Source organism: Trypanosoma cruzi, genomic scaffold (assembly GCF_000209065.1).
Source record: "Trypanosoma cruzi strain CL Brener 1047053516761 genomic scaffold, whole genome shotgun sequence".
NCBI lineage: Eukaryota > Euglenozoa > Kinetoplastea > Trypanosomatida > Trypanosomatidae > Trypanosoma > Trypanosoma cruzi.
The window spans coordinates 15,763-38,738 of NW_001849302.1; the positions used below are offsets into that span (position 1 = coordinate 15,763).

Below are 22,976 nucleotides of genomic sequence, written 5' to 3' on the forward strand. Positions count from 1 at the left end.
ACCCTGTTTGATCGGTGCAGGATTCCTCTCGTCTGCCACGGACATGCGTGATCTCGTCAGGGGTGTCAACCAAGGTGAATCCCGCATCCGCGCACCCTTGTAAAAATTCTACGGCGACGTCGCTTGGAGGCGTCTCCAGGAAGGACTCCCACTGTGGGCGATGCGCGTTGGAATCTTCGCACAGAAGGAGCGGTGCCGAGGCCGGAAGGCAGTTTAGTAACCGCCTAAGGGATTGCGATATTTGCAGTGGCACTGGCATGTAGGCACCCGCTACGCTGAGGCCACGGTTCTGCTCCAGGGCGACTTGGACCACCACCATTTCGAGGCCGGGATCATGTTGAGTGATGGTGAGGGGTGTATGCCTGGAGCGGAGAGTTTTCCGCACCAGCACCGCCTTTCTTGCCGATACGCGCTTGTGCATGGAGCACGTAATCCCCAGTGTGCATGCTGGCGATTTGCTTCGACGGCTTCCGGATCTCCTGAATGGCTATCAATGTCTGCTCATTGCGTTATTAACGTTGCAATTTTGTTCGGCGTGAGAGAAGAGCCGTTCATCTGGAGTGCTGCTATGGGGCCTGGGTGCTGCTCAATGCCTCCGCCTAGCAGTAGCTTTTGCCGTTTCGTGTCGCGTACGGCACGCAAAATGTATTTGTAGCGCTGGCGAGCACCGATGGAATTCGGCAACAGGCAACACGCTCGTCTGTCACACTGTCCGCGTCTCACGTGCTGCGATCCCCACAGCTGCCTGCACAGTTTGTGCTCGCGTGCCTCCTGGTGGCTGGAATATGGATTGGCCCTTCACGTCGTGTGCGCCTGACTCGGCCATCCGCGACCGTTTGCCTGGCATGGCCCCTGGCCCCGGCGGCGTATTGAGTGTGTTTCTACGCCATCTTGTACCCGCTGCCCGCTGCTCGCGCTGAACGATGATCAACACCTCCCTCGCCGACGGCATTCTGCGAAGTTGCTGGGAAATGGGGACACCACTCCCATCCGCAGACACGGGAAGGACACACGCCGCACAGAGAAAGTTGTCGGCCACTCCCGCTGCTCTCTGTCCTGCCAGTGGTGAGCGAAGGACTGGTCCACCGCCGCCTGTCAGCACTGCTGGCACACCACCGGCGTCAGCCTGGATCCACGCCACGACGCATGGCCTCGGAGTTGGTGACGCCTGTGAGTGTGACGAAGCGGCACGAGGGCTGAGCGGGTGCATCGCTGTGGAGTGCGAGCGTCGCAGGGGCATCATCCCGCGCTGCACCGTCGCCGTTGCCGCTCTCTCGCCGTCCCGCTCGGCATCTCGACTGCGTTCGACACCGTTGGCGATGGGCGAGTGTTGGCTGTGCTCTGCGGGCTCCCGCGCCTGGGCCGTCGCGCCCAACGCTGGTAGCGCAATCACCTGCGAGACGGCTGCGTTGGGGTGAGTGCTTGCGAGCAATATTCCCGACAGCAGCTTCCCTCAGCCGTGGCAGCCCAATGCAGCGTCGTGCGGCCCCAGCTCCTCCACCGCCACGTGGATGGACTGCTGCGCCGCCTGTACAGCATTCACTTTGCGTCGGCGTTCATTCACGCTGACGACCGCGCGCTTGTTGCGTTGTGTGCGGACCTCCGTGCCTGTGGTGCGGCAATGCCAGCTGCCGTGTCCGTTGTGGCCACATAGGCTGCCGAGCACAGCCTGAGGATCAGCGCCGATAGGAGCGGTGCCGCTCTGTTCTGCATCGCCTCACACCGACAGTCTGACGAGGACACGGCCGACCATCGTCTGGGCGGTGGGAAGCCACGCGTCAATCCCACCCTGTGCGTCTGCTCGGCAATGCGATTGATCGACACCTCAATTTTGTTTCGCACGTCACCGCCGCTGCAGGGCAGACCGTGCCACGCCGTCGTCAGCCGCGGCTGGGCGCAGGAGCTGGTGCGTCCCAGCACACCATGCGATCCTTTCTGGTTGGGTGCGTCCACAGTGCGTTGCACCACGGCAGCGAGGCAACCGCACCGTGTCCGGCCCCCATTCACCTCCACAGCCTGGAAGTGCGGCGCGGCGACAGCCGCACAGCATCACTCGTCCCACGCGCTTCAGCGAAGGATACCTCTGTCCACCTGGCCGCCAGTCCAGCACCGCTGCGGAGGATCGTTGGGCTCCGCGCACCCACACGGCACGAACGCCTCACACGTCTCAGTTATATTGAGGACGTGCGTGGCGCAGTATGCTCGGAAACCACACCTTCGTCAATACCTGGGAAGGCAGCGAGGACCATTCTGCTGCCGGGAGATGCCGTCCTCAAGGAACTGCGACGCGTCCGCAGCCGCATGAGGATCTCCCCGGACCACATCCGCGCCCCTCTTGTTGATCACCGAGTTTTCGCCCGGGACACTGTGGGCTGCAGCGGGGTGGGCGTCTTCCGGCCACGGCACGCCAAGGACGCCCTGGACGGTGTCAGACGATCGGCCCTTGAAGCGGCCTGCACCTCTGGGACCGTATGACGCAGGTCGCTAGATGGCTTGTTGTCTCTCGCTGAGCATGCATCTGGATCCGCTGCACTGCCATTTGACTTCCCGGACAGCGGGCTGCCTGTGGGGCCTCACAGCACAGCTGCTGGCAGCCTTGCATGCACCTGCCGAGCGAAGTGTCCTGCCACTGAGCATGGCCTCGGACAGTTTTCAGTTCCCCGCCTGGCAGCAGCATCCCAATCGCCCACAAGAGTTACTGTCGCCACAGACTCCCTCTCGGCGATGGAGTCACTCCGCCTTGGCCCGCTGGCGGTGCACGACGACGTCAGCGAGGAGATTTGTACCGTGCCGCTTTCACTGGCGGATTGAGGTCACACAGCTGGCTCCACATTTTCCCCATCACACTGCGGAATCCCACGCAACGTGACAGCGGACGCCGATGCCGTCATGGCACGATCCCTCTCGCAGGACTGCGTCAGTGCCTGGCACGTGGACTTCCTTACCGCCGTCAAGAGGTTATACTGGAAGGATGCCCAGGAGGAAAAGGAAGCCGCGCACACCGCGTGACAGGCGCCTGTCGGTGTGGCGAGGACTCTATTCCTGGTGTTGACCCGGACATTGTGCCCCGAGTGGCGGCACAGCGCACAGGCGCGATGCGACTCCTGCCCACTCTTCGACAGGCCTGCACGCGCCCTGCGGATCACAAGGAACCCTCTGTGTCGGTGGTGCCGTCCCTCCCTGACTGCGGTGACCGGCCCGCCTCTGCCTCCGCCGGAACCTCTTCCCGACATGAGCACCGCAACTCCTTGCCTGCCAGCGAGCGGCGGATTGACGTCCTCCTGCCCAACCTGCGGCAGAGTGCACTTGTCCGTCCACAGTATGAGGGCACATGCCGGACGTGCTCAGTCTGGCGTTATAATAGTTTGCGAGGGCCTCCCATGCGGATGCCACAATGGCGCCACCGTCTTCTTAACAGGTGCCTTGCGCGCAGGTCGCCACCGAAGTTGCCAAGCATGCTAGCAGGCAAGACACGCAGGAAGCACAAACGCGGGTACTCGAGATAGACCAGGCTCTTCCGCCACCGCCTCATCACAGACGCCACGGGCTGCTGATCCCCCGACGGACCACGGGAGACTCTGCCTCATCCACTGCGGGAATGCCTTCGTCGTTGGGAACTGGGACTGCGACTGTTTGTGACTGCCCCAGCCCGCACGACGGTCCGTTTGCGACGGAATACTTGCCACCTTTTGTACGGACGGCCCTTGCGCTACTCACTCGTTATTGTAGCAGCATACAACAAAAACAGGATAACAAGCTGCTTTGTGATGAATATTGGCTGCACTTCCCGTGGACCAACAATCCGCATGGTGTGCGGGGATCTCCTTTTTTATTGTTACTTTGCTTTTGTGTTGCTGTGGGCGCTGCACCTCCTCTTGTGTGTGTGCGCACCCTCCGTGAGGGGTGCAGACACGACGGACCGCTCTCGCCGTATGTGCATGCGGTGGAGCCTTGTGTGCCGCTCCTGTTTGCTTCTCCCTCTTCCATCTGTGTGTTGGTGTTGCGGCAGGGCTGTGTGTGTGTGTGTGCCTGCTGCCGTGGATTGGAGTGTGTGTCGTGCGTGGTGTGCGGCGTACGGTGCATGCCTGGCTGCTGCCCTCTCCTCATGTGGTGTGCCCTCTGTGTGTGTGTCTGCCGCACCTCTCGTCTCCCCTGTTGCTCTCCATGTCCCTCACTGCGCAGATTAGCTCCACACCACTGAACGACCTCACTCACGATGATGATGACGTGCCGTCTGCTGTGCGCCCTGTTGGTGCTTGCCCTGTGCTGCTGCCCGTCCGTGTGCGCGTCAGAGACTCAGTTGGAGGATACTGGAGCTCATGGTGAAGGAAGAAGCGACATACCGCCGCCTTCTCCACCACAGCCACCAACTGCCAAGCCGGTTGATGCTATTGTAAGCGCCCCCATTCTACACCCCCGTGCAACAGGATTACAACCGGGCCCCGGTCATTCAGATCTTCCAACAGCGGGGCCCGTTGCAAAGCCGGGAAATGATGGCGTAGAGGGAACAGGATCTGCCAGTACCGCAGGTCAGGGACCAAAAGTAAATACCGAGCCAAATAAATCACTGACAGAGGATACGAAAGAGCAACAAAGTCGCACTGAACCATCAACAGAACAAAGAAATAAGGTGTCTGAAACTTCTGCTCAGACAACCACTACTACCACCACAACAAAACCACCAACCACGACCACCACCACCACTGCGCCAGAGGCACCAAGTACTACGACTACAGAGGCGCCAACTGTGTCGACCACCCGCGCACCGTCACGTCCTCGCGAAATCGACGGCAGCCTCAGCAGCTCTGCGTGGGTGTGTGCCCCGCTGCTGCTCGCCGCATCCGCGCTGGCGTACACCACTGTGGGCTGAAGAGGTGTGTGCGGGCTGTGCGTGCCAGCACCCAACCGCGGGGTTTGTGTGCGTGTGTTGTGGTCCACTGTATAAAGTAAGAGAAAATAATGATTGTGTTTTGCTTCACTTGCTTCTGCTGCCGTGCTGTGTGCTCCGCGTTGTGCCCCGCATCCGCCACGTTGAACGCATCGCGGACACACTCATATGCATGCGCACTGGAGCTCTGGTTTGTTTTTCTCTTTTTTAATTTCTGTTTTTTAATTATTGTTTTTTATTGCTTTTTAAACTTCTGGTTTGCGGGGCGGTGTGCGAGCTCTGCAATCGTACTGATTCCATCTGTCTCGTGGTGTGTGCGCTGCTGCTGCTGCGGTGCTGCCATTTGTTGCTGTGCGGTGGCTGTGCGTGGTGTAGCGGCGGTGTCTATCTTTTTGCTTCCCTCTCTGTTGACGGGGAGTTACTTTTGCTGAAGGCTACACGTAAGAGACAGGAGTGATGGCGATGAGGATGACTGGCCGTGTGCTCTGCGTCCTGTTGGCTCCTGCAGTGATGCGCAGCTGCTCGTGCGTGTGAGTGACGGGGTGCGTGTGCGGCCCGCGGGTGATGGCGCGGTGGCTGCTGGGCACGCGGAAGCTGCGATGGCTGCGGAAGGTGGACCCGTGGCCGGTGGCTCTGGACGAAAGGGGAATGTGAACTCTGAGGACAATAGCAGTCAGGAAGACGAGGAGGGTGGAGGAAACACCGCAGGTGACGGCCACAATCCCACCTCGGCAGAACCACTCACTGCTCCGACGAGGCAGGACCAATCCAGCAGCGACCCACTGCGAAGTGGCACTTGCAATCCGTCCGGCACTGGCAGCGCGTCTGCTGCTCGGATGCGTGCAAGTGGACCGGAGTCTTTGGGCGGAGGGCACGCTGCAGGCACAGCGTCCCCACGCTCCGACGCATCTCAGCAGGCAGCAGGTGGAGTGCATGCTGGTGGCGGGAGGACCTCCCAGGGCAGTCAGGCTTCGGAACAAACCGTCACGGGACAGTCACAGGTGCCAGGGACGGCGAAGGAAGCACCGCAAGGCGACGAAGAAGGAGAACCCGGAGCGCAACACGAAGCCGACCAAACCACAAAAATGACTGTGGTAACCTCTTGCGCAAAAACAGCGGTGGAAGAGGAGAGCCGCCAGCGGGATCGCAAGATGCACCACGTCTCTATAGTGGCGGGAATGCTCATTATTATTATTTTTCCCTGCTCTTACCGACATGTCTAGCCGCACGATGTCACCAGGGTGCCGAGGAGGTGGTCGAGCAGCGACATGAGTTTCCTGCTATGAGGCAGCTGCCATTGGGAGAACCTTTTGGTGCAAAGGTCCTTCTTACTGCCCAGCCGTTGGCGCACAGCCAGAGCGTCTGTACATTCCGGAAGCAGATGGTGCAGTGTTTTCCGCGGGCTAATTGTTGCGCTTGTGGAGGCTGGCTGATCCTGCGGTAGCAGTGATTGCCTCCTGGCACTGCTGCTGCGGTGTCGAGTAGCGTCTGGGTTTTGTGCGCGGCGATTTCTGTGCTGTGCGGTGCTTTTTTTGTGTGGGGAAGACCGTGTCGCAGCAATCGCGGTGGAGGTCGGGAAGCGGTGGAGGTCGTTCCGGATGAAGGCACCGACAGCGACCGATGTGGTTCGTGTGTCCCACCAGTGTGGCGTCACAGTGCGGGTATTTCTTCTTCCGACGCCGTGTGGAGGGCCGTCTCTCCACAGGCGGTGCATCGGCCTCCCTTGTCGTCGGGGGAACAGATTCCATCCCGGTGCAGTGGGATCGTCGTTGGGCGCATATAAGCAGAGTGTTCCGGTGAGATGTTGCAGAAACGGCGTTGGCTCGTGCAGTCTCCCACAGTCCAGTACAGTCGACCCCAGAGTTCGGATTCCCCGCACCCTGCTCATGCAGTGTGTATCCGTTCCTGTCGGTCGAGAGCTTCCTGAGTGATCAGGTGCTTGCCGCCTGGATCTGATGGCCTGGCGCCGCCAAGCAGGTAGTGGTGGGTGTCCTGATGCATGGTACTACGCCACTTTTTGGTGAGCTGGGTGTTAATGCATGGCAGCAGGTCCGTGTGCCATATGGGTGCTATTCCATGTTCCGTGTATTGCCCGGTTGCCGTGGTCTTCGTCTAATGATCTGCAGGCTCGTTAACATGTACTCCGCGATGTTCGTAGCAAAACTGCAGCTGCACGGACCAGCCAGTACGCGTCAGTGACAAGAGACGCTGCCAGAGCCGATCCTCCGTCCAGTCGGTGTGGCTGCGCGGGCCCTTGGTGACGGCGGCTAGAAGAGACTGACTGTCTGTCACCACAAGCAGGGTTTTATGTCTGTGCTGGATACGAGGGGCAATCAGCCTTTTCATGGCCGGGAGCAGTGCACGGGACTCCGTCGTGCGGCTGCATGGGCGTGTGCCGCAGTTGGTACTGACCTTTTCTATTATCTTCGATGAATGCAGGGATGAGAGCAGTATGCCAATCCCGGCTGACTTGGGGACGTCAACACCGCCATCCGTTGCGAGTATCCACGGTCCCCAGCGATGATGTTGCGCCTTGTCGCGGTGCTGAGGCTTTGGTTGCGTATAGGAACTCCGCAGCAGGGCGTTGCTGCGAGCACGACGGAGACCAAGGTGACTTCACCCCTCGAGAAGGCTTCACGCCATGCCCGGTGTGGGGAGGTGAGGCGGTCTGCCTGCAGACTGTCGGACAGAACTGCACGACCGTTTCGCAGCGGTCACTCCGTTGATATCACCCGTGGCGGTGACGTCCACAAGAACCATGGCACCGAGGAGGATGGCTTCATCAATATTAGGCAGCTTAACATTGCAGGCCTCTCGTTCGTGAAAAAGATTGCATTTGCTGCGCGATTGGAGCAGCGTCCACCTGACATCGTTCTTCCGCAGGAAATAAGTAACCGTGGTGACGTTGCGACGAAATTATCTGGCCATAATGACTACCTTCAGGCCCGCACTGGGCGCGGTGGTGGTGTTGCCGTTCTGGTGCGCCCCTCTTCACCGTGCGAGCGCCTGTCGCTCCCTGGCACTGACCTCCTGGAGACCATTGCTGCCCGTGTATTTCCGCCAGGCTGTCCCAACATTTGCGTGGCGAATCTCTACAACCCTCCCACAACAATTGGTCAATAATCCGCATTTATCAATATCGTTTGTCGCTTGGGCCCGAAGCGATTATCGCGGGTGGCCTGAATTTACATCGTGAACTCTGGGACAGTCACATATACCATCAACGACTGGAGGCGATAATTTCGCCGCTGTTCTAATCGATATGGATTTTGGGCTGGCAAATGACCCGGCGCAGGCAACACGAATCACACATCGTAATGCCTCGTCCCCTGACGTGACTGCGTATTGCGCCCTACGCATCTCCCACTGGACATTCGCCCCTTACATAAACTCGGACCACTGCTGAATATCTTACTTGGTAGAGATGGATGATGGCACTCCACGACTAGCAAACACGCTGCCTTGACGGAAGGAAGCCACCTTTGTTCTGCGTAAAGCGGGTTGGCCTGCTTTTACATCGTTGTGTGAAACCCTCCTTGCCACCGCGCCCACATGGTCGGATCTTCGCGGAGGCATCTTACGAGCAGCTGAGCGCCATATCCCGCGCGGCGGCCGTGGAAGCCCCAAAAAAGACATGGACACACGAAATGGAACAAGCCGAGTCCGCCGCCGAAGCAGCACACGAAGCACACACATTGCCTCACCCGGAGACAGCCTACTTTGAGCCGAATGTACCCGAAAAAAGGGAGGAACGAAACCAAGCCTTACGCCGTTGCTCCGCTGTGCTTCTGGAAGCCCGCGCGAAAGGACTTGGAGCCTCACCCAGCCCGAGCTGGCGATATCTTCACGGCATGGCGGCGCCGCATCCTCATCCTCTGGAATCGGTTGTGCTCCGCACTGATCTTGGCCGCGTATGCGCCCTGCCTCGGCAACAGGCAAATCTGCTCGTCCGTCATTTTGTGCGGTTTCACGTGCCATACCGCCTTATACTGCTGCTGCTGCTCGCTGCACCCCTTTGGTTCCTGGTGACTGGGAAATGGATCGGCCTTTCCCGCCGTATGAACTTGACGTGGCCATCCGTGACTCTTTGCTTGGCTCATCCCCTGACCCCGACAACATGTTGAATGAATTCCTGCACCGTCTCGTGCCCGTCGCGCGTGGCACACTTAGAACGATGATCCACAACTCCTTCGCAAATGGCGGCCTGCCTGGCTCCTGGAAAATGGGAGACGCTATTCCTATCCCCAAGCCTGGGAAGGATCCATGCCGCCCAGAGAGTCACAGACCTATCACGCCACTCTCTGTTTTACCGAAGTTAACCGAAGGAGTGACTCACCGCCGTCTGTCAGCGTTATTGCCGCACCACCCACGTCAATTTCGGATTTGCACCTTCGCGTTCTACGTCGGACGTGGTGGCACTTGTTATCGATAAATTACTCGTGGATTGAATGAGTTTGGCATTGTGGAGTATGAGCGCCCTGGAGACGACGCCCCCACACGACACGCTCGCCATCGGCCGCTCGTAGTCTCGATTGATTTTCCGACTGCGTTCGACACCACTGACCATGGGAAGTTATTCCGCATGCTTGACAGACTTCCGCGCCTTGGCCCTCGAACCAAACGCTGGCTGCACAACTACCTGCGGGGCCGCTATGTTAGGGTATGCACTCGCGAACAGCACTCCCGGAAACAACTCGCCTCAGCTGGAGTACCGCAAGGCGGCGTCCCGGGACCCCAACTCTTCCTCTACTGTGTGGATGGTCTGCTGCGCCGCCTGGACAGCATCTATTCTGCCGCCGCTTTCATGTACGCTGACGAACACACACTTGTTGCCTCAGGTGCGGACATCCATGCCTGTGCTGCGGCAATGCGACCGCTCTTGTCTCTTGTGGCCACATGGGCTGCCGAGTACAGCCTAAAAATCAACGTCGCTAGGAGCGAAGCTGCTCTATTCTACATCTCTTCACACACACACGGTCTGACGAGGACATGGTCGATCTCCATCTTGTTAGCGGGAACCTACGTATTCAGTCACGCCCAGTGCGCTTACTGGGCAACACGTTCGATCGACTTCTCAATTTTGTTACGCATGCTTCCATCGCTTCAAAGAGGGCCATGCCACGCCGCTATCAGCTGCGACTGGTCGCAGAGGCGGGCGCGTCCCATCACACCATGCGATCCTTTTTGATTTGATACGTTCATAGTGTGCTATTTCATAATGGCGAGGCAATTGTCCCGTGACTCGCCCCCACTTACCTCCATAATATGGAAGTACGGTACCGCGACGGTAGCAAAACATTCTTTGCCTGAGCGCATCTACGGAAGACACATCTGTCTATTTGGAAGCCAATATTCTTCCGCTCCGGAAGATACTTTGGCGTCGTGCACTCACACAATACGAACGCTATATACGCTTCCATGATCACGAGGATTTGCGTTCCCTTATCTATTCGGAATGTATGCCGCCGTCCATGCATGGGAAAGCGGCGACATCGATCCGCTTCCGAGAGATGCTGTTAATAATGGATTGCTACGCGTCTGTGACATTATTGGGAAACCCCACAACCACATTTGCGCGCCTCTTGCCCAACATCGAATTTTTCCCTGGGACACTGCGATCTGCAACAAAGTGAGATTTTATCAGCCACTGTTTGCCAAAGACGCCTCTGACGATGTCAGGCGCACGGCTTTTGATTCTACTCACTCCTCTTTGGGGGATTGTGGTTTTGAATTGTGGACGGACGGTTCTTCATATCTCGCTGCACTCGCATCTGGATCCGCTGCGCTATTATATGACTCCACCACGACAAATGATCTCCCTGTGGAGGTACATCGTGCAGCAGCTGGCAGCCTCGCATGCTCATATAGGGCAGACTGCCTTGCGATCGAAAATGTTTTTAGACATCTCATACCTCCTTGTCTGGGAACATCCCAATCGCCCACACGAATGCTGGAGGAAACGGACTTCCTCTCGGCAATTGAGGCACCCCGCGTTGCCCACCGACCGTGCAAGACCGCGTTACTGAGCAAATTTGGATTATGCTGCTTTTCTTGGTGGAGCGAGGTCACCCTGTGGATTTTATATTTTCCCATCACACTGCGGTATTCCACGCAATGAGGCCGCTGAGGACGAAGTCACGATTGCACGATCCCTCTCGCAGGACTGCGTCAGTGCCTGGCACGTGGACTTCCTTACCGCCGTCAAGAGGTTATAATGGAAGGATGTCCAGGAGGAAAAGGGAGCCGCGCACACCGCGTGACAGGCGCCTGTCGGTGTGGCGAGGACTCTGTTCCTGGTGTTGACCCGGACATCGGTTCCCGAGTGGCGGCACAGCGCACAGGCGCGATGCGACTCCTGCCCACTCCTCGACAGGCCTGCACGCGCCCTGCGGATCACAAGGAATCCTCTGTGTCGGTGGTGCCGTCCCTCCCTCACTGCGGTGACCGGCCCGCCTCTGCCTCCGCCGGAACCTCTTCCCGACGTGAGCACCGCAACCCCTTGTCGACCAGCGAGCGGCGGATTGACGTCCTCCTGCCCGATCTGCAGCAGAGTTCACTTGTCCGTCCACAGTATGAGGGCACATGCCCGACGTGCTCAGCCTGGCGTTATAATAGTTTGCGAGAGCCTCCCATGCGGATGCCACAATGGCGCCACCGTCTTCTTAACAGGTGCCTCGCGCGCAGGTCGCCACCGAAGTTGCCAAGCATGCCAGCAGGCAAGACACGCAGGAAGCACAAACGCGGGTACTCGAGATGGACCAGGCTCTTCCGCCACCGCCTCATCACAGACGCCACGGGCCGCTGATTCCCCGACGGAACACGGGAGACTCTGCCTCATCCACTGCGGGAATGCCCTCGTTGGGAATTGGGACTGCGACTGTTTGTGACTGCCCAGCCCGCACGACGGCCCGTTTGCGACGGAATACTTGCCACTTCTGTACGGACGGCCCTTGCGCTACTCACTCGTTATTGTAGCAGCATACAACCAAAACAAGATAATAAGCTGTTTTTGTGGTGGATATTGGCTGCACTTCCCGTGGACCAACAATCCACGTGGTGTGCGGGGATCTTCTTTTTTTATTGTTACTTTGCTTTTGTGTTGCTGTGTGCGCTGCACCTTCTTGTGTGTGTGTGCGCACCCTCCGTGAGGGGTGCAGACGCGACGGACCGCTCTTGCCGCATGTACATGCGGTGGTGCCTTGTGTGCCGCTCCTGTTTGCTTCTCCCTCTTCCATCTGTGTGTTGGTGTTGCGGCAGGGCTGTGTGTGTGTGTGCCTGCTGCCGTGGATTGGAGTGTGTGTCGTGCGTGGTGTGCGGCGTACGGTGCATGCCTGGCTGCTGCCCTCTCCTCATGTGGTGTGCTCTCTCTGTGTGTCTGCCGCACCTCTCGTCTCCCCTGTTGCTTTCCATTCCCCTCACTGTGCAGATCAGCTCCACACCACTGAACGACCACACTCACGATGATGATGACGTGCCGTCTGCTGTGCGCCCTGTTGTTGCTTGCCCTGTGCTGCTGCCCGTCCGTGTGCGTTTCAGAAATTCAGCCTGCCGCTTCTTCACAGACGAATAAAGCACCGGCACCAACTAAGCCTGAATCTCCTGAATCCGTCACCGGTGAATCGACTCCTGCAACAGAGGGAGCACCACAGGGTACCGGTCAGCCAGGGTCATCAAGTAAGGGGTCCGCTGCGGAGCACGGAAATACTGCCGGAGATGCGGGAAGTTCGCCCGGTCCGCATCCGCAATCAAGTGGTGCGCATAATACGGTACAAAGAGAAGGTACGGAAGACACGTCAGGGACAAAAAACCGCACTCGTACATCCACAGAACATGCAAATAAGAATGTCGACGATCCTGCCGAGACCACAACGACCACCACCACAAAGGCACCAACCACGACGACCACCACTGCGCCAGAGGCACCAAGTACTACGACTACAGAGGCGCCAACTGTGTCGACCACCCACGCACCGTCACGTCTTCGCGAAATCGACGGCAGCCTCAGCAGCTCTGCGTGGGTGTGTGCCCCGCTGGTGCTCGCCGCATCCGCGCTGGCGTACACCACTGTGGGCTGAAGAGGTGTGTGCGGGCTGTGCGTGCCAGCACCCAACCGCGGGGATTTGTTCGCGTGTGTTGTGGTTCACTGTATAAAATAAGAGAAAATAATGATTGTGTTTTGCTTCACTTGCTTCTGCTGCCGTGCTGTGTGCTTCGCGTTGTGCCCCGCATCCGTCACGTTGAACGCATCGCGGACACACTCATACGTATGCGCACTGGAGCCCTGGGTTTGTTTTTCTTTTCTTTTTAATTTCTGTTTTTTAATTATTGTTTTTTATTGCTTTTTAAACTTGTGGTTTGCGGGGCGGTGTGCGAGCTCTGCAATCGTACTGATTTCATCTGTCTCGTGGTGTGTGCGCTGCTGCTGCTGGGATGCTGCCATTTGTTGCTGTGCGGTGGCTGTGCGTGGTGTAGCGGCTGTGTCTATCTTTTTGCTTCCCTCTCTGTTGACGGAGAGTTACTTTTGCTGAAGGCTGCACGCAAGTGACAGGAGTGATGGCGATGATGACTGGCCGTGTGCTGCTGGTGTGTGTCCTCTGAGTGCTGTGGTGGCGATAGCGGTACGGGTGAGTATTCGCTCTCGCGGTGGCATGCTCAGCTGCGGAGGGATTGCGCGATGGATGGCCGCAGAAGGACAGGAGGAAGGGCGAATGTGTCCGCCGTGGAGGAATGCGTGCGTAATTGGATGGCCGTCGTCGTTGGAGGCGTCAAGGGATTGCTGTTGCTGCTGACACCGCTGAGGATAAGGGGGTATGCTGCAATCCAATGAACACTCAACGAGATGCGTCACCAGCCGCGTAGATCGCCTGCCGTTAGAACGAGGAGAAGACAAGGCGGAGCGCCACCAGCGGCACCGGCAGTATGTGGAGGATCAGCGGGATGGCGTTATTTGCCGCCCGAAATGAAAACGAATGTGTCGGAGTCACACGGCGCATTGAGTGGAGTTGGACAGCGGGAGGAGTCAACTGTGAATGGTTCAAAAGGCAAGGCTCAGATGCTGATGGCTCCTGTCACGGTGGGGCGCCTGGGACTTGCGCCCCAAAGGGATCGAGCATTGCCCTCTTCGGATGGCAGTCGCGCCACCGGCAGTCCGGAAATCGAATCCGCTCAGGATGAAAAGTTGAAAGTCGCTGAGTCATCGGAGGGCGGTGGGACAGAGGGAGGAGCCCAGCCCCCAACACAGCCTGCCATTGGGGGGCGAAAAGGATCACTACCAACAAAACCAGCCGCAGTACCGGGCGAACAAATAAGACAAACAGCGGGGGCAGGAACCGCCGCAAGGGGCAGAAGGGTCTGACAGCCGACATGAAGTTTCATGGCCAGAGAATGGCGAGGGTAGCGCCAAAACACGATGTGGGTTCAAACACAACTTCTGCACAAGTACCGGGTGGTGCACCACAATAAGAATTGGGAGGAGAAGTTGCAGTAGAAGCAGCTGGTGTAGATGAGGCAGAAAGGAAAGAAGTTGCAGCACACCAAGACACCGTGCAGCATGCACCATCTCCCATTTACGAGAGGCCATCGCAGTCATCGTCCTTTTCAGATGGCAGCTTTGCTGCATTAGATTGGAAGGGGGAATGCACCGTGCAGGAGATTTCCAAACAGCCTCCACTTTCTGACGCTGCAGAGAAAATAGAAGACCGCCAGCGTGGAGACAAAGCGCCTGCTGCCGAGGCTGACAACAGCACCGCATTTATTACAGCTGCAGAGTTTAACGCCGCCGCCAGCAGCACCACGACCAATCATAATGCGAGCCATCTGAACGGAGAGGACGACGAACCCTCCACAGAAGAAGTGGAGAAGTAGAATGCAACAACAAAACCGAAGGCACATCAACCGGCACAGTTACCCCCGCAGGCCACAGTGAGGGGTTCAAGAGGGACACCGCCACCGCCACTAACAATATAAACACAGCTTTGCATGGCGACAGTGACAGCAGCACCGTAGTCTCCCACACCACCTCCCTTTTCTGTTTCTTGTTGCGTGTGCAGCAGCTCCTGCTGTGGTGGTGGCCGGGCCTGCATGAAATGGAGTGCGATGAATGTGGACGAAGGCCTACTGCAAATGAACTGCTTGTGGTGAATATTGGCTGCACTTCCCGTGGACCAACAATCCGCGTGGTGTGCGGGGATCTCCTTTTTTATTGTTACTTTGCTTTTGTGTTGCTGTGTGCGCTGCATCTATTCTCGTGTGTGTGCGCACCCTCCGTGAGGGGTGCAGACACGACGGACCGCTCTCGCCGTATGTACATGCGGTGGTGCCTTGTGTGCCGCTCCTGTTTGCTTCTCCCTCTTCCATCTTTGTGTTGGTGTTGCGGCAGGGCTGTGTGTGTGTGTGTGCCTGTTGCCGTGGATTGGAGTGTGTGTCGTGCGTGGTGTGCGGCGTACGGTGCATGCCTGGCTGCTGCCCTCTCCTCATGTGGTGTGCTCTCTCTGTGTGTCTGCCGCACCTCTCGTCTCCCCTGTTGCTTTCCATGTCCCTCACTGTGCAGATCAGCTCCACACCACTGAACGACCACACTCACGATGATGATGACGTGCCGTCTGCTGTGCGCCCTGTTGGTGCTCGCCCTGTGCTGCTGCCCGTCCGTGTGCGCGTCAGAGGATACGCCTGAACCGCTTGAAGATTCTTCCCAGACGAACACGACGACGATAACTCCGGCATCAACCCCGACATCTGCTCAGAAAGGTAATGTGTCGGGTGGCGGACATGGAAATACTGCAGGAACGGGAGGTGGTATGACCGATCCGGAACCGAAATTAAGTGCCATTCCCAATAATGTACAAGAAGAAAGTACGGAAGATACGAAGGAGCAACAAATTCGCACTGAACCATCCGCAGAACAAAAAAATAAGGTGTCTGAGACTTCTACGACCACGACGACCACCACCACACAGGCGCCAACCACGACGACCACCACCACTGCGCCAGAGGCACCAAGTACTACGACTACAGAGGCGCCAGCTGTGTCGAGCACCCGCGCACCGTCACGTCTTCGCGAAATCGACGGCAGCCTCAGCAGCTCTGCGTGGGTGTGTGCCCCGCTGGTGCTTGCCGCATCCGCGCTGGCGTACACCACTGTGGGCTGAAGAGGTGTGTGCGGGCTGTGCGTGCCAGCACCCAACCGCGGGGATTTGTGCGCGTGTGTTGTGGTCCACTGTATAAAATAAGAGGAAATAATGATTGTGTTTTGCTTCACTTGCTTCTGCTGCCGTGCTGTGTGCTCCGCGTTGTGCCCCGCATCCGTCACGTTGAACGCATCGCGGACACACTCATACGTATGCGCACTGGAGCCCTGGGTTTGTTTTTCTTTTCTTTTTAATTTCTGTTTTTTAATTATTGTTTTTTTATTGCTTTTTAAACTTGTGGTTTGCGGGGCGGTGTGCGAGCTCTGCAATTGTACTGATTCCATCTGTCTCGTGGTGTGTGCGCTGCTGCTGCTGGGGTGCTGCCATTTGTTGCTGTGCGGTGGCTGTGCGTGGTGTAGCGGCTGTGTTTATCTTTTTGCTTCCCTCTCTGTTGACGGGGCGTTAGTTTGTGCTGAAGGCTGCACGCAAGTGACAGGAGTGATGGCGATGATGACTGGCCGTGTGCTGCTGGTGTGTGCCCTCTGCGTGCTGTGGTGCGGTGACGAGGGTGTGGGATCTCCTGCTGGTGGTGCTGGCGGTTTACTTGGGAATGGTGGTAAAGGTGCGGTGGAGACTACTGATAATTCAACGTCAGCACCAGACAGCTCAGATCTAACAAAAGGTTTGCCCAAAGTTAATCAATCAACAGAAACATTTACAGGAAAATCTTTGGAAGTAGACGAAGTTAATGCTGAACAACAGGATGTTGCTCCTGGAGTGGAGGATGAAGATGGAAGCCCTTCAGACCATTTAGAAGAATCATTGAAAGATGATCCAGATCAAGGAAAAACAAAGCCAGAAATACAAAATAAAGGACAGGAAGGAAGACAAACGCCACAATCGCAAGTAAATGTACCACAGCAACCGCAGCCACTATTACATCAGTCACAACCGCTACCGCCATCAGCGCCGCAGCCACACACTCCTGCTTCAGAAAAGGGTGAAGGTGTTGGCGAGAACAATACGGGTGGAGAAGGTCAGCCCTCATTGAGAGTAGAAAATAAGGGAAACGAGGATCCAGAGAACCTCGGAAAAGAAGACTCATTAAATGATCCAGGTACAAAATCACAAAGCAGTGAACAGGTTCAAACGACAGTGCCAAACACAGTCCCGCCGGAGCACAAAACCCAAAATGGAATGTTAACTCCGGAACAAATGACGAATGAAAGCCAAAGCACGGATACATCCACGAACCTACCCGAAATACAAAAGGAAAATAAGGAATATCCTGCCTCTACGGAAGGTACGGCGCAGAGTACATCAAATGGCAGTCAAGAACAAGAAGCTGAGCCATCTACAAGCGAAGAACCTTCCCCTTTTGAGGAGGAACAATCCACAGGGACGAAGACAACCGAGGATGCTCGAACTCCGGATGCTGCCGCGACAGAAAAAAGCCAAACCGGCGATAATGAAAAGGTTGGCGACAGTGACGGCAGCACCGCGGTCTCTCACACCACTTCCTCTTTTTTGCTTCTTCTACTTGTTGTTGCGTGTGCGGCTGCTGCTGCGGTGGTGGCCGCGTGAGAGTGAGGGAGAGAGAGCCGTGCACCGCCCGCACACACACTCGTCCTTCACTCACTCTCTGTGTGTCCCCTTGCATGGACTCTCGCCCTCACCTCATCCCACGAAGCACACACATAATGTGCCCATTGTATATATTGCATGCACACCCATGCAGGCCCGTTGGTGCCCTCTTTTGCACCACACGCACCGCTGCCGTCCTGCCTGGCTGCATGGGCGGAGCACCGTAACTGTTTCTGTTTTGTTTTTATTGCATTGAGTGGGCGACCTCTCTCTCTCTCTCTCTCCATGTGTGTGTGTTTTGCTTTACGGGAGCCATGAGAGTGTGTGCGCTGGTCGTCCCACGCCGCGGCTTTTTGTTTTGTTTTCTGTTTTTCTTCTTTGAGTCTCTGCTTGTGTTGTGGGTGCACGCACCGATTGCACTTTTATTGATTGGTGGCTTGCTTTGTGGACGCCTGATTTTTTTTTTTGCATTCTTGTACGGTTTCTCTCTTGTTATTAGTGTGTCAGCCCCTTGTGGCTTTGGCAAGCCACCAATTGCTCTCTTCCACATACACCTTGCGTCAGTGGGTCCACGTCACTCCGCGGCCTGCAGCGCTTCTGGTGCTGCTGTTGATGTTGCCTGCGATGTGATTTGCCGGCGGTTGCCGCGTTGTCATCCTGACGTATCCCTGTTTTCTTGTCGATGTGGTGCCTGCCGACAACGCGCGGCAACTCGGTTGTGGTGAGGGTCGTGCGTCTCAGAGCGCAGGATGCGTCGCGGGTGTGCAGCCTCGCTTGTAAGCACCGATGGGTGTCTGTCCCCGTGAAGACGTCATCAACGGCCCCGGATGGCAGCAGGAGGCACTGCGGCATTTTTTGTGTTCCACAGCGACTTTATTGGACGGTACTTTTGCTTTGCAGCTCTTGGGGCCTTTGTGGGAGAAGGTGGGAGGCTGAGGGCATTAGGACTGAATTCATTTGAGCGGCTGCGTTCCGTTGACTTGCGGCCAGTCGTGGCACTCTTTTGTGGTTTGGCCGCTCGTCTCTTTTTTTTTACTTCCCGTTGCAGCACGTGGAGGCCACTGATCCGAGGAACATTTGTTTGACCGAGCGTGAGCTGCTGCCGTGCGTGGTGCATGGAGTGACGACTACTTCTGTTTGGCGTGTCGCGGTGTGTTGGAATGATGTTTGGATGACTTGTGAGGGGTGTTGTTTTCAATTTTTTTGTCTTCTCTGGTGGAGCCGACATGTGTGCGGGGATTGTGGCATTGCTGGCTGGCAGTTCCACGCCACTTTTCAGCATTTCTGGATGTGCTGAGGAATGACGGCTGGCGCCCAGCGTGTTGGCACTGCCGGTGGGAATAAGTGCATCGGGAATAGGCCATTTTCTCTTTCCTGTGCTGGAGCCGACGAACTGGCACGAGGGCACCGGCTGCAGGCTGCCTGCCAGCACGTGTGAGCAGCGGATCCATGCACACACAGACGCTCATCGCAATAGCTTGTGCGATCACAGTGGCCTTTTGCGGCGTGCTTTTGTGGACGTCAGTCCATCGAAGAATGCGTGAACCAAACGGCTGACTGCACACGAGGGAAATAAGTGCGTGCACTGTGCCGTGTTTCAGCGTCGATGGCAGGGCGGCAGGAAGCCCGTGCTGGCAACTGAGATCTTTGCGTCGCGAGGGATGTCGGTGTTGATTTTGGATCGTCGAGGGTAAAATGATTTTGCTGCTGCCCGTGTGTGTGGCCACTCCGGCAGAGGGCGGACGCAAACGGGAGGGATGCAGGCGCTGCGTGTGTGTGTGCAGGTGCCATGCAACAACGTCACAACAAACATGCTGCGACTCGGTGACCCTCACATCGCTGTGGTCCTCACGAACAGCCGAGGCACGGCCCACATCGATGCACTTAGTGGACGGAGTGAGGCATCTTTTGAGGTGCTGCAGGGAGCAGGATGTGTTGGCGCAGCCACGACGTGCATGGAGTGTCACGATGGCACAGTCAGCTGTGGCTGGTGGAATATTTACTTCTCGGAGTCAACAGAGAGAGAGAGCTACTCCTGCTGCTGGCGTCGTTGCTGCCTTTTGTGGTCTCCCATGCCGATTATTGTCTGTCCGCTGATCATGGGTGGTGTGCCTCCACTAGTGACGTCGTCTGCAGGCATTTCACAGCACCAGTGAAACACACATCACGTCGCATGCTTTGGCTGTGGATATGGTGTCGTGCATGCAGCCGGCATTATTTTGCCCGACTCCTTTTCACTGCTCTGCGACAAATAGATGCGTCACCGCCCGAGTCATTCACTGCAGCTGCGTGTGCTGTGCTGCCAGCACAATACTCTCCTGTTGTCCGACGCCTGACTGACAGTCAAACACCACTGCGTTGGGACATGCAAGGATGTGGACTGCCGCTCACGGTGTTGGGCACCGCTGTTTGGATGCGGCGGCCACACGAGCGGATGTATTGTGGCACAATCAAATGCGTGAAATACGCGGAGTCACAGCGGCTGCAATAATATTGACGGTGTGGCACCACGGAATGTGTGAGGGGGTGATGCATGATGAATCACAGTGGGCGGCATGCGAGGGAAGTGCACCGCGACGGAGCGTCATCCCGCCCTCAGCCTGCAGGGGAATGTACACCCACAAAATATATGGACGAGACACCACCAAACAGACATGCCCTTCCATGCAGCAATAAATAGGAGCGATCGTGCGCTCTGGTGTGTGGGAGTCCACTCACATATTTTCATCTCCACCGCAATAAACGGTGAGGAATCGGGTGCCACAGCAACGAAAGAAGAAATAAAAACGTCTATTGCAGCAACTTACCAGCGAACAGCAGGAACAACACAAACCGAATTATTGGCTGCACCAACACAAGAAACATTCACAAGAAGAAACAAATAATTTTGCACCTTGCGGAAATCCCCAACACACGATCCAGGCATGAAGGTTTGCACACACTCAAAAAAAAAAAAGCATGCAGACATCCGCCAACATCCAAACGGAAACACAATAGATGTTTGCTTTCATTATTCCATTCCTTGCGCTTATTTTTACGTGTGCGTATGCGGCTGCGGTGGTGGCCGGGCCTGCATGAATTTGAGTACGCCGGATGTGGACGAAGGCCTACTGCAACTGAACTGTTTTTGTGATGAATATTGGCTGCACTTCCCGTGGACCAACAATCCACGTGGTGTGCGAGGATCTCCTTTTTTCATTGTTACTTTGCTTTTGTGTTGCTGTGTGCGCTGCACCTTCTTGTGTGTGTGCGCACCCTCCGTGAGGGGTGCAGACACGACGGACCGCTCTCGCCGCATGTACATGCGGTGGTGCCTTGTGTGCCGCTCCTGTTTGCTTCTCCCTCCTCCATCTGTGTGTTGGTGTTGCGGCAGGGCTGTGTGTGTGTGTGTGCCTGCTGCCGTGGATTGGAGTGTGTGTCGTGTGTGGTGTGCGGCGTACGGTGCATGCCTGGCTGCTGCCCTCTCGTCTTGTGTGGTTTGCCCTCCGTGTGTGTCTGCCGCACCTCTCTTCTCCTCTGTTGCTCTCCATGTCCCTCACTGTGCAGATCAGCTCCACACCACTGAACGACCACACTCACGATGATGATGACGTGCCGTCTGCTGTGCGCCCTGTTGGTGCTTGCCCTGTGCTGCTGCCCGTCCGTGTGCGTGGCAGAGACTCCGGAGATCACTGCTGATGCTGAGGTCGAAGCTGAACCTACTGTAACCGCTACGGTCACATTGTCCCCTGTACGAGACACTGAAACGATTCAAGTTTCTGGTGCTATTCCAAAGTCCGCCAGTCCATCGAGCCTTCCACAAGAAAAAGCATCACGAGGGGATGGTGAGTCAGAGCCGCCAGGTCCGGGGTCCGTTGCAGAGCCGAGAAGAGGTGCCGGAGCGGGAAAACGTTTGACCGCTACGTCACCAAAACCAGATGAGGCGGCTAGTGCGTTACAGACAAAAGGCAACAACGGTACGACAGGGTTACAAAGTGACACGAATAAATCCGCAGAAGAAACAGATCAGGAAGCCGAAGTTCCCGCAGAGACGACAACAACGAAAACCACAACGACGACTACAACAACGACACCAACCACTTCCACAAAGGCACCAACGACAACTACCACGACAACCACGACCACCACTACAACACATGCACCAAGTACTACGACTACAGAGGCGCCAACTGTGTCGACCACCCGCGCACCGTCACGTCTTCGCGAAATCGACGGCAGCCTCAGCAGCTCTGCGTGGGTGTGTGCCCCGCTGGTGCTCGCCGCATCCGCTCTGGCGTACACCACTGTGGGCTGAAGAGGTGTGTGCGGGCTGTGCGTGCCAGCACCCAACCGCGGGGATTTGTGCGCGTGTGTTGTGGTTCACTGTATAAAATAAGAGGAAATAATGATTGTGTTTTGCTTCACTTGCTTCTGCTGCCGTGCTGTGTGCTCCGCGTTGTGCCCCGCATCCGTCACGTTGAACGCATCGCGGACACACTCATATGCATGCGCACTGGAGCACTGGGTTTGTTTTTCTTTTCTTTTTTTAATTTCTGTTTTTTAATTATTGTTTTTTATTGCTTTTTAAACCTCTGGTTTGCGGGGCGGTGTGCGAGCTCTGCAATCGTACTGATTCCATCTGTCTTGTGGTGTGTGCGCTGCTGCTGCTGGGGTGCTGCCATTTGTTGCTGTGCGGTGGCTGTTCGTGGTGTAGCGGCTGTGTCTTTATTTTTGCTTCCCTCTCTGTTGACGGGGATCTAGTTTTTGCTTTAGGCTGCATGCAAGTGACAGGAGTGATGGCGATGATGACTGGCCGTGTGCTGCTGCTGGTGTGTGCCCTCTGCGTGCTGTGGTGCGGTGCCGGCGGTGTCGGATGCGCTGAGCGCTTGGCAGCTGCTGCCGATATACCTGTTGATTCTGCGAGTGGTGGTGGAGGTTTGCTGGAAACGCCACCGCCAGTGCTGTCACGTTTACTTCCAGGAGAAACTGACGATGCTGAAGCCGAAGATGAAAATGAAAATCAATGAGTTGCTGGAGATGAAGAAACAGAGAAAGGGAGTGAAGAAGAAAAGTCTGCAACTGTGCTGGGCATTACAAACGGCACTCTGATTAGGCTTCAGCAGGAAGCACCACACACCATTACAGGCAAAACTTCGGCAGGAAGCGTTTAAGTTGCTGATGTGGAAGGAGTTGGAGAAGAGGAAAAGGTTGAAGAAAAAAAAGGTGATAAATTCAAAGAAGATCTTGGAATCACTCCGTTGGCGGTGACTGAATCGAATCCGACTGACGAAGAGAACCCACGGCCACAGCCACCGAATGAAAAATAAGAAGGTGAGGCGGCGAACCCCTTAAATGGCAGCTCGCCGGGACTTGGAGTTCAGCAACAAGTTTTATCGGGT

The 22,976-nt window shown here is 56.6% G+C and overlaps 11 protein-coding genes and 2 pseudogenes across 11 annotated transcripts, besides 9 other annotated features; all 13 read left to right on the plus strand.

The window, feature by feature from the left end:
* Nucleotides 1-11,708: a sequence feature (areas not merged during assembly with more than two copies in the genome that could not be assigned to a particular haplotype).
* Nucleotides 924-1,418, plus strand: Tc00.1047053510475.10 (uncharacterized protein; the record flags this gene model as incomplete). Its single annotated transcript, XM_805644.1, has 1 exon — nucleotides 924-1,418. The coding sequence occupies one exon, from the start codon at nucleotides 924-926 to the stop codon at nucleotides 1,416-1,418; it is 495 nt and encodes a 164-aa protein (XP_810737.1).
* Tc00.1047053510475.20 (hypothetical protein, conserved) lies at nucleotides 1,924-2,475 on the plus strand (the record flags this gene model as incomplete). The annotated part of the gene is made up of 1 exon (XM_805645.1): nucleotides 1,924-2,475. The coding sequence occupies one exon, from the start codon at nucleotides 1,924-1,926 to the stop codon at nucleotides 2,473-2,475; it is 552 nt and encodes a 183-aa protein (XP_810738.1).
* On the plus strand, nucleotides 3,096-3,506 carry Tc00.1047053510475.30 (uncharacterized protein; the record flags this gene model as incomplete). The annotated part of the gene is made up of 1 exon (XM_805646.1): nucleotides 3,096-3,506. The coding sequence occupies one exon, from the start codon at nucleotides 3,096-3,098 to the stop codon at nucleotides 3,504-3,506; it is 411 nt and encodes a 136-aa protein (XP_810739.1).
* Tc00.1047053510475.40 (mucin TcMUCII, putative) lies at nucleotides 4,217-4,870 on the plus strand (the record flags this gene model as incomplete). Its single annotated transcript, XM_805647.1, has 1 exon — nucleotides 4,217-4,870. One exon carries the CDS (start codon nucleotides 4,217-4,219, stop codon nucleotides 4,868-4,870), a length of 654 nt encoding a protein of 217 aa, XP_810740.1.
* Nucleotides 4,655-4,704: a microsatellite.
* Tc00.1047053510475.51 lies at nucleotides 5,345-6,295 on the plus strand (annotated as a pseudogene).
* Nucleotides 11,103-11,693, plus strand: Tc00.1047053510475.60 (uncharacterized protein; the record flags this gene model as incomplete). The annotated part of the gene is made up of 1 exon (XM_805648.1): nucleotides 11,103-11,693. The coding sequence occupies one exon, from the start codon at nucleotides 11,103-11,105 to the stop codon at nucleotides 11,691-11,693; it is 591 nt and encodes a 196-aa protein (XP_810741.1).
* Nucleotides 11,709-12,568: a sequence feature (heterozygous, non-Esmeraldo-like haplotype).
* Tc00.1047053510475.70 (mucin TcMUCII, putative) lies at nucleotides 12,349-12,963 on the plus strand (the record flags this gene model as incomplete). The annotated part of the gene is made up of 1 exon (XM_805649.1): nucleotides 12,349-12,963. One exon carries the CDS (start codon nucleotides 12,349-12,351, stop codon nucleotides 12,961-12,963), a length of 615 nt encoding a protein of 204 aa, XP_810742.1.
* Nucleotides 12,569-20,882: a sequence feature (areas not merged during assembly with more than two copies in the genome that could not be assigned to a particular haplotype).
* Nucleotides 13,175-13,231: a sequence feature (T-rich).
* Tc00.1047053510475.80 (uncharacterized protein) lies at nucleotides 13,728-14,243 on the plus strand (the record flags this gene model as incomplete). Its single annotated transcript, XM_805650.1, has 1 exon — nucleotides 13,728-14,243. The coding sequence occupies one exon, from the start codon at nucleotides 13,728-13,730 to the stop codon at nucleotides 14,241-14,243; it is 516 nt and encodes a 171-aa protein (XP_810743.1).
* On the plus strand, nucleotides 15,472-16,035 carry Tc00.1047053510475.90 (mucin TcMUCII, putative; the record flags this gene model as incomplete). Its single annotated transcript, XM_805651.1, has 1 exon — nucleotides 15,472-16,035. One exon carries the CDS (start codon nucleotides 15,472-15,474, stop codon nucleotides 16,033-16,035), a length of 564 nt encoding a protein of 187 aa, XP_810744.1.
* Nucleotides 16,247-16,304: a sequence feature (T-rich).
* On the plus strand, nucleotides 16,516-17,598 carry Tc00.1047053510475.100 (mucin-associated surface protein (MASP), putative; the record flags this gene model as incomplete). The annotated part of the gene is made up of 1 exon (XM_805652.1): nucleotides 16,516-17,598. The coding sequence occupies one exon, from the start codon at nucleotides 16,516-16,518 to the stop codon at nucleotides 17,596-17,598; it is 1,083 nt and encodes a 360-aa protein (XP_810745.1).
* Tc00.1047053510475.105 (uncharacterized protein) lies at nucleotides 19,529-20,089 on the plus strand (the record flags this gene model as incomplete). Its single annotated transcript, XM_805654.1, has 1 exon — nucleotides 19,529-20,089. One exon carries the CDS (start codon nucleotides 19,529-19,531, stop codon nucleotides 20,087-20,089), a length of 561 nt encoding a protein of 186 aa, XP_810747.1.
* Nucleotides 20,883-22,187: a sequence feature (haploid, Esmeraldo-like haplotype).
* On the plus strand, nucleotides 21,179-21,892 carry Tc00.1047053510475.110 (mucin TcMUCII, putative; the record flags this gene model as incomplete). The annotated part of the gene is made up of 1 exon (XM_805653.1): nucleotides 21,179-21,892. The coding sequence occupies one exon, from the start codon at nucleotides 21,179-21,181 to the stop codon at nucleotides 21,890-21,892; it is 714 nt and encodes a 237-aa protein (XP_810746.1).
* Nucleotides 21,629-21,733: a microsatellite.
* Nucleotides 22,188-22,976: a sequence feature (areas not merged during assembly with more than two copies in the genome that could not be assigned to a particular haplotype).
* Tc00.1047053510475.120 lies at nucleotides 22,374-22,976 on the plus strand (annotated as a pseudogene).